General features: G+C 23.9%; 2 protein-coding genes across 2 annotated transcripts in view; one reads left to right on the top strand and one right to left on the bottom strand.

Annotated features, from left to right (window-relative positions):
- Nucleotides 1–321: 321 nt before the first annotated feature.
- Nucleotides 322–3,214, top strand: LOC134834845 (synaptic vesicular amine transporter). The gene is made up of 3 exons (XM_063849637.1): nt 322–1,044; nt 2,175–3,002; nt 3,058–3,214. The coding sequence occupies exons 1-3, from the start codon at nt 472–474 to the stop codon at nt 3,148–3,150; spliced, it is 1,494 nt and encodes a 497-aa protein (XP_063705707.1). The 5' UTR covers nt 322–471; the 3' UTR covers nt 3,151–3,214.
- Nucleotides 3,215–5,329: 2,115 nt separating this feature from the next.
- Nucleotides 5,330–13,427, bottom strand: part of LOC134833392 (uncharacterized) — a 33,977-nt gene continuing 25,879 nt past the window's right edge. Inside the window, exons 2-4 of the mRNA XM_063847701.1 lie at nt 10,037–10,103; nt 7,149–7,389; nt 5,330–6,526 (exon numbers count right to left, since the gene is read on the bottom strand). Of these exons, the coding sequence (XP_063703771.1) occupies nt 6,259–6,526; nt 7,149–7,389; nt 10,037–10,103 (576 nt within the window). The 3' untranslated portion in view covers nt 5,330–6,258. The remainder of the gene's footprint in view (nt 6,527–7,148; nt 7,390–10,036; nt 10,104–13,427) is intronic.

Below are 13,427 nucleotides of genomic sequence, written 5' to 3'. Positions count from 1 at the left end.
TTTTTAAGTTTCAATAAATTATATTTGATTTAAATATATTTTTTTTAATTTAAAATAAAATTATAATAATAAATTAAAAATTTTCATCAAAAAATTACTATCAAAAATTAAAATCTTTATAATTTTTCGAAAAATCTCTGCTTTAAAACACTTTTTCTGTCATTTCCATTTCAAATTCCTTCACAGACAGTTTTCCCTACGTTTCTTTTGTTATCTCTCCATACCGCACATCAGCCGACACTCGCGCGAAAATTTTTTCTATAAAAGACGTGTCGCATTGTTTTCGTTTTTCATTCGATTTTCCACTGCGTTCGTGTTCGTTACACTTTTTTTCGTGCGTTTCAAATTTAAAAAAATCATTCATGGAAGATTTTTCATCAAAATCGCGCGTTTTTTCCAAATTTTGAGCAAAAATCGAGTAAAATTCCCGCAAATCGTGAAACTTTTCCCACCGAAAGGCGTTTTTTGAGGATGTCTCGCTTCGAATTCAGCTACAATATGTTTCAGATGAAACACGCGGAAAGTCGTCTTTTGGTCGCAATTATCGTGTACATCTCGCTTTTTCTGGACAACATCTTGCTCACGGTAATTGTGCCAATTTTGCCGGATTATTTGAGCAACGCGGAGAAACTTCCCGCCAGCGTCGTGTACAAAAATTACGACATGCATTACGTGTCGCAGGTGATGGGCGAGACAATTCTTCCCGCAGCAGCAGCAGCAACAACCAAGAATAGTTCGTTGAATCAACATATCGAGCAGGGCACGAGCAATGTCAGTATGGAGGATTTGAATGATGAAAATGCCTCGATTGGGATGCTTTTGGGCATTAAAGCAATAATTCAGTTGATTTTTAATCCGATTGTTGGAGGACTCACGACGAAATTTGGATATCGGTTGCCGTTGCTTTTTGGCACGGTGAATTTGTTGGTAGCTTCGTTGGTTTTTGCCATCGGACAGTCGTACTGGAGTTTGTTTTTTGCACGAGCTATTCAAGGAATTGGTTCGGCGTGTCTCAATGTTTGCGGAATGAGTTTGATTGCACATGTAAGTAAATTTTTAATAAATAAAAAAATTATTATTTGTGAAGTTTCGACAATTTTAATTTAAAAAAAATATTTCAAAATAATAAAAAAATTATTTATTTATTTTTTTTTTAATAATTTTTGACTATTAAATAAATAAATTATAATTTTTTCTCTTGGAAATTTAAATAATTTTTTTCTAATTATTTATTTAATTTTTAATTATATAATTAAAGTTTATTAATATTTTCAGTTTAATTTTTTTTAATATTTTTTTATTTTATTTATTTTTTATGAGTCAATTTTTTATGACTCAATTTTTAGTTTTTAAAAAATTATAAATTTATTTATTATATAAATAAATTATATAAATTTTATTTTTGTTTATTTTTAAATTTTGTTAATTGTTAATTAATGTAATTATAAATTTTCTTTATAAATTTTCACATTTTTATTTTATATATAAATTTTTATTTTATTTAAAATATTTTTTTATTTCTTATAGTTTTTATTTATTTTACATATTTTATTTATTATTATTTTAAAAATTTATCCAAACAAATTTTATTTTTGGTCAAACATAATTTAAAGTTTAATAAAATTTTTATAATTAGTTTTTAAAAATTATCAATTTTTATTTAAATTAATTTTAATTTCACTTTAATTTTATTTTATTTTAATTTTATAAAAAAATAAATTCCTTAGTCATAAGTTTAACTTTTAATCAACTTTTTTTCCCTTCTTTTTATTTTTAAAAATTTCATTTAATTTATCTTAAAATATTTTAATATTTTTTCTTTCTTTTTATTTTTTTTAAATATAAAATTAAATTTTAAATATTTTTTAAAAAATAATCTATAGCATAACGTTCAAAAATAGCAAAGAAAAATATTTTTTTAAATTAAAAAAACATCTTAAGAATTTAAAAATTTTCTTATTATTTCCTTTAAATTTTTGATTTTTTTTAAATATAAAATTTAATTAAAAATAATTTTTAAAAAATTAATCCATATTATAACTAACCTTCAAAAAACAAAAAAAAAAATTAATAAAGGATTATTCAATTCTTAAAAAAATATTATAAAAAAATATTAATTATATTTTTAAACCAAATTTTTGATAAAAAATGATTTTTTAAATTTTTATTCGCAGCTCTACCCAGAAGACGAGAAACGTTCAAAGGTAATGGGAATAATTCTCGGCAGCGTAGCGTTAGGAGTTCTCTTCGGCTACCCCTTTGGCGGCTTATTATACGATTTTGCCGGCAAATCTGTCCCATTCTACACCATCGCTGTCGTTCTCTTCCTCAATTTAGTGCTTCAAATCAACTGCATCGAGTTCCACGTTCAAACCGAGTCCGGAATTGGCGGCGAAACATCCAGTTGGTGGCCCCTGTTGTCCGATCAAACAATCACTTTAATCGCTTGCGCCATCTGGATCAGCACGTCGGCGATGGCAATACTCGAACCGTGTCTCCCAATTTGGCTCATGCAGAATTTACATCCAAAAAAGTGGCAAATTGGCACCGTTTTTGTGCCCGATTCGCTGGGTTACTTCCTCGGAACGAACTTTTGCGGGTCCTTTGCTTATCGACACGGACAAATTCGAATTGCCGTGATTTCGTTGCTCATCGTTGGATTGTCGTGCATTTTGATACCGAACGCCTCGTCAATTTCCGGCTTGTTAATTCCCCATTTTGGACTCGGATTGGGCATTGGAGCACTGGATTCGGCGCTCGTTCCGTTGCTGGCATCTGCTGTCGATGCGAAATTCACGGATAACGATTCCATTTCGAGCAATTCGATTTCGAATTATGGCGCTGTTTATGCCATTCAACAGATGGCGGTGAGTTTGGCGTATTCCGTGGCGCCCATGGTTGGCGGCGAGATGGCGAAATTGATTGGATTTCCGTGGCTCATTCGACTTATTGGCGTCATTAATCTCAGCTACGGACCATTTTTCATGTACCAAAGCTTAAAGGTAAAAATTAAAAAAAAAAAATTAAATTTTTAGTAATTTTTTAAACTTTTTTCAGGCACCTTCGATTAAAAAAACAAATCATATTTTGTTGAGATCGTCAGACGGTAGCGAAGACTCGTACAAGCGGTTTTACGATACAATCGACTAATTTTCCACATTTTCGCACAATTTCAGAGATTTATGTTGTGAAAAGTGTGTTATGGAATTAAATTTATGATGCTGTTTGAAACACGTGATTTTTTTTTTATTTTTCAATACGATGGTCTATACGTGAGTTTTTCACACAAGAATGGGCAATTTCTTATCATGCGGTGACAGTCAAGAGCAGTTTTTTAAATAAAAAGTCACATGGTTAAAGAGAAAAATGTGAGAAAACATTTTTTTCTCATGTGAAAAAATTTTTGGAAAAATAATTAAGACAGCTTTTTAAATTAATTTAAACTTAAAAAAAAATCATAAGCAAAAATTCAATTTTAAATCCAAAATAAGCAAAGTTTAGGATATTATTTTTAGCAAAAAATAGATATCACTTTTATATAATTTTTTTTTGTTCATTTTAAAAATAATATTTTTTTAGCTTTTATTTTTTTATTTTATTTTATTATTTTAAATATTTATATTAAATATTCTTTATTTTTTAGCAATATTTTTTTTATTTTTTAATTGTGTGATAATTTTTTTTAATTATTAAACAAAGTTTAAAAAAAATCAAAAAGAACTTAAGTTTTCAAAAAAAAAGATCAATTTTTAAATGTAAGAGATACAAACGAATTTTTCAAATTCATTAAAATGCGGAAAAATTTTATAATTGTTCACTGGGACTATTTATAACCTAAAAATTTCTTTACATTAAATGAAAAATTTAAAAAAGTTGGAAAAAAATTATTTAAAACAGTAAAAAAATATTTTTTAAAATTATAATTACGTGAATTTGAGCGCAATTAATCATAAATTGTTCAAGATTAGAGGAAATTCAAAGAAAAAAAGGTAAAAACTATCAAAACTAATTGGCCGGCGTTTCTTTGTTTACATTTTTTTTCTGTTTAGAAACTTGCGAATAACAATGGATCATCCCAAAAATGTCTTGATTCCAAAAAAATGTGAAAGTAAGAAGTAAATTTAAATTTTTTGTATTAAATTTTAATTTTTAACAAAATTTTTCAGCTTTGATGGACTTTTTCGAACTATTGGAGCTACGCAAATTTTTTCTTCGTCTGGATAATTTACATATCTTACAGACAAATTTTAGAAAAAAATGTAAATCTGAAAAAACTTGAAATACGATCAAGTTACGCACATTTAGGAGATGACTTAATGATTCCTTTGGAGACAAGAGGCAGTGCCCGAAGATGTACGAGATGAGAGCCTTCTTCCCGGGGGTTCCAGACGTTAATTGGAAAGCGCCAACGAATCGTGACATTTCGGCGTGGAAATTCGTAATAAATGTGGATTTGTTATGCAAATTAACCAATTTGAAAGCAATAAATTTGGTTCAAATTCAAAAACTTACAGATGCAGATGTATCAAAGCTACAAAAACTCGAAAATCTTGAATCCATAGACGTTAATTGGTTGGAAAATAGTTCAAATGTTTTTAGTTTTCCTGTAGAAAAATTGAAAACTTTGGAAATTTTCAAAACTTCAATAGGATACGAAGTGCTATACGAACATTTTTTGGATAAGAAATTCAAGGTTTGCTCAATATCTGATGGCAATCGCATCACAAACTCACAAGATGTCAATTTATTTTTGGAAAAATTAAATCAACAGAATCATATTACTCTTGAGAGTCTTGAAATTCATGAATTCACTATAAATATCGGCTTGATTTCAAAACTGCTCAATTTGAGGAAATTAGACTTGAAAGTTCAAAAACTCAAAAAAGATGATTTAATTAAATTGCAAAGCTTGGTAGGCAGCTATTTATATGCGAGTCCAATGTCCACAATAATTATTTCAGGTGTTGAACATGATGAAGTTGCTCTTCTAAGTTTACTCAAAAGCTTGGAAAAACTCATTTATTTTGAATGTGACTTACCGCTTAATACGGATTTTTTTTGATAAATTGGTTCAAAAATTGAATGAAAATCGATCGGAACACCGCCGAAAGCTAAGTGTGTGGATGTCGTGCACCGATATCGATTTCGAAGAAAATATACCAAAATTGAAAAATTGGAGTCAAAAAAATAGAGATTTAATTGAAATTTTTTTTCTTGATGGAGAATAATTTAAATCAATAAAACACAAAAAATTTACTTCTTCAAATACAACATATACTTTTTATTATGGTATTTTTCTCATACTAATCATTAATTTTTTTTTACCAGTATCATCCTAAACTTATTGAATACTTGAATATTTTTTTGTAATTTTTTTTAACCATCCTAAATATTCATTTTTAATACAATTTATTATTAATAATCGAGAATTTTATTTTTTTTTTTTGCATTTTTAAACTCCTAAGTAAGATTCTCAATAAGGTTTGTATTTGAAAAAAAAAAATTAGAACAGACACACACATTTTTTAATGGTATTTTTTTTAAATGTTTAAAGACATTACGACACAGAAAAAACTGCTTTGGGTATAAAAATATTGGTTTCTCTCTTTGTTTTCCTACGAACTATTTTTTATTTGCTTACTCGTGTAATCATTTCTTTTGTTTTTTTAAGGTCATCTCAATCATAAATGCGTCCCTAAAATTTTTATTGACGTTTTTTTTTTGAGTCTTTTAATTTTAATTTTTTTTTAGAACGAGCAAAGATAATCGAAAGTCTCTAAAATGCTATGATATTTAAATTGAGAATCTTTTTTGGCGACAAATCGCGTGTTTATTGTATAATTTCCACTTAAATATATTTTTTTTTTTGTATTTGAAAAATTCTGATCTGATATTAATTAACAAAATTATTCTAATAAAATACTTATTTCCAACATGACACTGCTTGCTTGGAATCTTCCTATCATTAAATTTATTATTTTTTTTTAATTAACTAAATTTACATTTGGAATCAGAAACTTAAAAAACAAAAAAAAAACGAAAGCTGACATCACAAAAAATTATTAAAAATTACATTAAAATTAAAACTTAAATTCTACCCTTTCTGAAAGTGGAGAAATGAAGCCGGAAGAAATTTGTGGGATATTTAAAGCATTTTTTTTAATAATTTTTTTGTTTTGCGTTCAAACAGGATTAAAAACTGCACAGCAACGCGTGTGGCGTCTTAAAATTTAAAAAACAAAAAAACCGAAAATCGACTTATTTCGTATCGATGGTGTGTTTTAGCTTTGCACGTGCATTCAAATATTCGGGACTAATGAAATGGTCGTCCAGCTCATTCTTGTTTTCCTTCTGCGAATTTTCCAATCGTTGAGCTCGTTGCATTATCACCTTTGTTAGTTCATTTTCGATGGTTTTCGGGTTGTGGTCTTCCATTTTCTTCTGTTGCTGCGCCGCAAATTGGCGTTCCTTTTGCTTCTCGAGCGCACGTTGCAACTCACTTTTTTGGTTCAAGACGTTTTTGCCACTAAAAGAGATTTGAAAAATAATTAATTGTTTTTGAAAAATTTTAAAATTAATAAAATTAAAAAAAAATAAAATAATTAAATTAAAATTAAAAAAAAATATATATTTAATTAAATAAATAAATTTAATTGTTAATAAAAAAAACTATTAAACTAAATTAAATTTATGTAAGTAAAATCAAAATAAACTTTTAAAATTTTAAATTTAATTAAAAAAAAAAATAATTAAATAAATTATTATTTTAAATTAATCAATACTAAAAAAATATTTTTAATTAATTAAAAAAATAAATTAAATTATATTTAAATAAAAATTCAAATAATAATTTGATAATTTAATTTTTTATTTATTTATTTTTTTTAAATTAATATTTATTATTAAAATTAAAATAAATTATTTTTTTTAATTCAAATTTATTTTTTTTTTTTAAATTTTATTAATTCAATATAATTCAATAATAATTTTAAAAATTAATTTAGTTTAATAAAATTTTATTTTAAATTAATTGATTTTTTTAATTAATTTTAATTCAAATAAAATTTTAAAATAATAATATTAAATAAAATTTTACCTAATTAAATTTCAAAATAAATTTAATTTTTAGATTCGAAAAAAAAACTTACACTTTTTGGTTAAACATGAGTTCGCGATGCAAACTTTGGCGATCCGTAGACTCCAAGCACGGATTCACGAGCTTCTTTGGCACGATAAGTCCTTGAGCATCGGTAATTACGTGTGGCGGTTGCGGTGAGGACATCATCTTGTTCCGATCACTTTGGTCTAAATATTCGGTAGAACTGCTCGTCGACGACGATTGGTGGTCCAATGAATTATTACTGCGTTTTGTCGATGGATCAAATTCAACTGCAAAAAAAAATAAAAAAAAAAATTAGAAATTATTCACAAAAAAAAAAATTTCCGTACTTTGCTCAAACAATTCAATTTTATCTCTTATCACAGAGCGTGTCGACGACGGCGTTTCCCTTACTGACCGAATGCCATACATTTTTTTCTTTTGTTTTTACTGAGATTCAGGCAAATCGATATCAGGAAACGCAAAATTGCGTCTTAACCCACATCCAACGAACAAAAGAAATGAAAAAATGTTAATTAAATTTGTTTATTTTTTTTTTCAATTGTCGACGAGAGAACAATGGACTCGGATGTAAACACATCGACTTTACATGAAACACTGAATTAATACTTGGCTGGCTTGACTAAATGAATTTGCGACAATGCAAATAATAATACACGGCACATGTATGACGACAATATTTATGTCATTTGTACACCTTTGTTGTTGTTGTTGTTATGATATTATTGGAAAAAATACAAAAAAATTAAATATAAAAGATTTTTGTGGGATTCAAATTTTGAGCGTATTTTTACTTGAATTTGATAAAAAAAAATAAAAAAAAAATTAAAAAAAATTTTAATTTTTTTTTTCGTTTTCAAAGCACTTTTAATTTTTTCTCGAATTAAAAAAAAATATATTAATTTTTTGAGACTCTTGAATTATTTTTTCCCGATTTTTTTTTAAATATAAATTTTTAAATATTTTTCATGAAATATTTTATTTTTTCCCATTTTCAAATTATTTTTAATTTTTTCTAATGTTTTGATTTGTTTTTAATTTTATTTTAATTTTTTATTTAAAAAAAGTTTTTTCACGTTTTTACAGATTTTTAATAATTTTTTTTTTTAAATTAAATTATTTTTTTCGAATTCTTTGTACTTTAGAATATTTTTTTTTAAATTTAATTAAAAAAATTAAAAAAAATTATACACATTTTTAAGATTTTTCAAAAGCCTTCTTCTTTTATTTTTTTTTTATAAAAATAAAATAAATAAAAAATTAAATAAAATATTTTTTTTATCCGTTCAAAATTTATTAATTTATTTATTAATTTAATTATTTTTAATTTAATTTAATAAAAATTATTATTTTTTTTAATTTTCATGATTTTTAATTTTTAATTAAATTAATTTTTTTTCGACAGACACAATTACGGGCAAAAAACTTTTTTTTTCAAAATTCTTTTAAAATCTGAAAAAAAATCTATAAAGCCCCCCTTTGAATGCACAGAATAAATTTTTTTGGACGCTGACAACACTAAATCTGATCTACAGCAATTTTGGCGATTTTATTTTTCAATTAGATTATTTTATGAGACCTTGACAAAGCATCGTGATGCGGCTTTTTTACAACAAAAATAAAAAAAACGAGGGAGATCCCTTCAAATCGTTATTTAGTGACACGTTTTTGCATAAACGACCATTCATTCATCATTATCATGCAGCGTTCAGTAGAAAAAAGAATGTTAATGATGTTAATTGGATAAGTGGATGTTTGTCTTTGCTTTGCCATGCTCGGCACACACCATTCGAGCAGTAAATAAATGAATTAGTAAATGATGAATGTTTCAAAGAGATTACGTTCGTTGGACGCAGAAGGGCCATAAAATGCTCAACTTGCAAAAAGATGTTTTTGGGGGAGACACATGTGTAAATTTGGTAAAGTTAATGCCATTGCCAAAGAAGTGCAAGAGAAGAGAGGATGAGAAGTTTTAATAGATAAAACATGTTTATTTAATTCAATTCATTAAGCACGAGAGACAATTTTTTACGGTTTTGTGTATTCTTGTTGAATGGGGAATTGACTGATTTTTGTTAGAATATTTGCAAATCATGAGCTGTTTTAAGTTAAATGGAAAAATTATTATTGAAAAAATTTTAATTAATTAAATAATTTTATTAATTTAATTTTTTAATTTTTTTTTTATTGAAAATTTTTATTTTTTAGTTAAAAGTTAAGATTTTTTTTCAACATTTACTAATTTTTTAAAAAAATATTTAATGATTTTTTTTTAATTTTCAGACGAAATTTTATTTTATATGGAAAGAAATTTTTTATTTAAATAATTTATTTTGAATTTTGTAGCAAATTATTTTCGAGCATTTATTTAAAAATAAAAAATTATTTTGGATTTGAAAAAAACTTAATTTTTCAAAAAACTTAGTGAAAACATTATTTTAAAAAAATTTAAAAATTAAAAAACAAAAAATTGAAAAATAATTTTAAATTTTTAGATGAAATTTTCACACAATATTTTTTTATCACAACAAACGAAGGATTTTCAAATTTTTATTTAATTTAAAAAAAAATTATTTGAGTTTTTATTAAAATTTAATTTAAATATTTTTTTTATATTTTAATTTTATTATATTTAAAAAAATATTAAAAATTTTAATTTTAAAAAATATATTAATTTTAATGAATTTTTTTATTATTTATTTTTTTTAATTATTAAATAATTATTTAATTAGTTTTAATTAAATTTAATTTTAAAAATGAATGAAAAATATTTTTTAAAAAATTAAAATAATATTTTAATATTTAAATTTTAATTTTTTTTTTTTTGCATTAATTTTAATAATTTTTTAATAAAAAATAAATTCTTGATAAAAATTAAATTTGACAAAATCTTAAATAAAAAAAATTAAAACTCACCTGAATTCTTCCTCAACTTCAATCGATTATGAAAGAAGTCTGCTAGATGTTTCTCAGTCTCTGTTGTCTGCAACGAAAAAACAAAACAAAGGCAAAATTTTTAGTATTTATTACTCATGTGTGAATTAATAAAAAGAAACAGTTCAATGTATTTCTCTAGACTTGTAAATTTTCTTGTATTTTAAAACAAATAATCAAAAAAAAAAATATTCCATAAATTTATCTATTCCCGAGGTTGTTACACCAAACGAACAAGAAGAACAGTAAAAATAACTGCAATTTGTTTATAAATACATAAATTTAATTATTTCTGGAATCTCGTCAAGATGCGACGTTCCTGCAGCGCAAATTAGATTTAGAAGGAGTGTTTGTTGTTTTTATGGTAATTTCATGCTAATTTTGCGAATCAATTGCACTCGTAATGCATGAGAGGCGGGCGTTTGTGTCTGTTTTGATGAAATTGAGTCATGATGCAACATTAAGTTCATTATTTTTTTTTAATTGATTTTTCACACCAAAAAAAGTAAAAAAAATCGTAATTCGTGCATTGCGGCGTTTCCGTCTCTTACGCGATGCTCTTAGCGATAACTGCCTGCCTCGATAATAATTTTAATGAGTTTTCGATCAAATTTGTGTTAAAACTCGATTAAGAGCAAGACAAAATTAGGGAAACAACTTAACATTAAAATCGCTCCATATCGTTACATAATTTTCACATGTCGATCGTTTTTCGAACGAGTTTACATGATTTGAATTACTAAATCGCCATAAATAAAAATTATTATTTAATGAAGAAAAAAAAAATAAAACCGCGTACATAAAATTTGTGTTTTTTTTTTCTATTTTGAAGTGAATATCGAGTGAAAGTGATCTCGTTACCACTTACTATGATTATTTTGTGATACATTTTTTTTCATTATTATTCGCTTGATAACGCATTTTTATCAAAGTGCTGTGAAAAATTTACATTTCGCGGATGATTTTTTTATTGAACAATTTTAAAAAATATTTATTTAATTTTTTAAAAATGTTTTTTTTTAAAAGTTTAATGAAAAGCGAATTTTTTTTAGCGAAAAAATTCATAAAATAATTTTTATGAAAAATTGAAAAATTTTAAATAAAATTTGGATCTATTTTTTATTGTAGAAAATCTTAATTAAATTAGAAAAAATCGAAAAAAATAATTTAATAAATTTATTAGTTTTTAAAAATAAATAAATGAATTAATTTTCATTAATTAAAAATAAAGAAATAAATGATTAAAAAAAATTAATTAATATTAAATACATTTTTACTTAAAATTATTGAATTTTGAAAACATTAAAATTTTATAATTAATTAACAAATTAATTTTATTTAAAAAAAATTAAAAACTCAATTAAATTATTTAGGTATTTAATAATTTTTTTATTTAATTAATAAATAATTTAATTGAGTTTTAAATTCAATTAGCAGTTTGACTTTTTTTTTGTTTTTACGAAAATTGAATTTTTAAAAAAATTCAAGTATAAAATTTATCAATTTATTTAAAAAAAAATGATAAAAAAATTTAATAAAAATAATATAAAAAAAAAATTCAAAATATTTTGAATTAAAAAATAAATAATTAAAAAATTAATTAAAATTAAAAAAAAATAAATAAAAAAAAATAATTTAAAAATTTAATAGTTAAAAAATTTTTAAAATAATTAATTTTAATTTTAAAAAAATATATTTTAATTATTTTAATTAAAAAAATAATTTTATTAATTTTTTTTTAAATTTAAAAATATTTTTAAAAAATTTAAAAATTTTACAATAATATTCTTTAAAATCGAAACAAAAAAAAATAGCAAAAAATGTTTTATAACAAAAAATAAATTTTGCACAGTCCACAGAGTCAAATTAACAACTACCAACTTGAGTGAAAACACACAAAAAAAAAGACGACGACGAGACAGACTAATTTATTTCATTTCGTGACATGAATTGACGAGGAAATGAAATTGATTAACGAACGAATAAAATTGGCGACGAAAAAGTTGACGGAAAAGCAACTGGACACAAAAGTGTGAGAAAGTGGAAAAAGGGGGAGGAGACATGCTAATTTTCCATCCAGGAAGTTGCCGTTAGCTATTAATAAGCATTTTTCGGGCGGCTTTATTAATTTTTTTTATTAATAGAATCGACCTGGATCTTATCACAATCGCATTGTATGGTAATTCTACACCTTTTTTTCGCGTAATTTCTGCGTCGTCGTTCGAACAACAATGCATTCCATTATGTAATGTGCGATAATTATCTGAAAGCGCTATTCAATTGTTGTTGTTGTTGTAATTTGGAGAGAATGAAAAACAAGTGAGTTGGACTAATTACTTCTAACGTTATGCGATACCCATTAACCTTGTCATAAAAACGTCTCTCGTTAACGTGATATGTGAAGAGCGCGCAATAACTGTATCTGATAGTCAATTGAGTGTGATGGTGAGTCAAGCCGAGCCAAGCCAACAATAACTAGCTAAAAGTTGTAAAAAATGTAAGCAATATTAATGAAGTGTATTGCAATGAGGGAATGAGTTACAGAGTGTAATGTTAGTCGGTTACGGTTATGTGACCTTTTGAGGTAATCTAGCATTTCTAGACAACATTGAGGGATTTTTTTTCGTTTCGTTTTTGAAATTTGATAAGAAATCTTGAGATTTTTGCACTTTTAAATTTTTTTCAATGAAATTTTTTTTTACCCACTTTTTAATAAGTTCCAATAAGTTAAATATAAAAATTATTTTATTTTTTTTAAATATTTTTTTTTTGTAAAGTATTTAAATAAATGAAATTATTTTTAAAATTTATTTACATTTTTTTAGTTTTTTCTTCAATTTTTATTTTTTTTAATGAGAAATTTTCTTAATTTTCTAAAAAAAAAATAAACCTTTCAAAGAATTTATTTTATATAATTTTTTTCTTATTTTTAAAAAATAATTCAATAATAATTTAATAGTAAAAAAGATTTTTTTAAATCAAATTTATTTTTATTTTATTAATATTTATTTTTATTTTATTTTATTTTAATTAAATAAAATTAAATATTTAATTAATAATAATTATTTAATAAATAATAATTAATTAATTAATAATTAAATTAATAATTTTTAATTTTATTTTAATAAAATTTATTTTTTTTTTAATTTCAGAATTTCAATGAGTTTTTGTCCATTTTATGGTTTTAAGTTTTATTCTTTTTTTTTATTTCAAAAGCACATTTTTTTCTAATTCAAAGCAAGTAAAAGAATTAAAAAAATTTATTGAAAATTAATTTTTAAAAATCTTTTATCGGTGAGAAATATTTTAAAAATTTAAAAATTTTAAATTTTAATTATAAGTTTTATATAATTTAATTTAAAATAATTTTCTT

The sequence above is a fragment of the Culicoides brevitarsis genome, chromosome 3 (genome assembly GCF_036172545.1).
Source record: "Culicoides brevitarsis isolate CSIRO-B50_1 chromosome 3, AGI_CSIRO_Cbre_v1, whole genome shotgun sequence".
Lineage (NCBI taxonomy): Eukaryota > Metazoa > Arthropoda > Insecta > Diptera > Ceratopogonidae > Culicoides > Culicoides brevitarsis.
This window is presented reverse-complemented; position numbering and strand designations above follow the sequence as displayed.

Bases quoted from the DNA above. Each gene is read 5' to 3' on its own strand.
- LOC134834845 (XM_063849637.1), top strand. From the start codon at position 472: ATGTCTCGCTTCGAATTCAGCTACAATATGTTTCAGATGAAACACGCG. The intron at 1,045-2,174 runs GTAAGTAAATTT...TTTTATTCGCAG, and splicing joins GAATGAGTTTGATTGCACAT to CTCTACCCAGAAGACGAGAA. The intron at 3,003-3,057 runs GTAAAAATTAAA...AACTTTTTTCAG, and splicing joins TCATGTACCAAAGCTTAAAG to GCACCTTCGATTAAAAAAAC.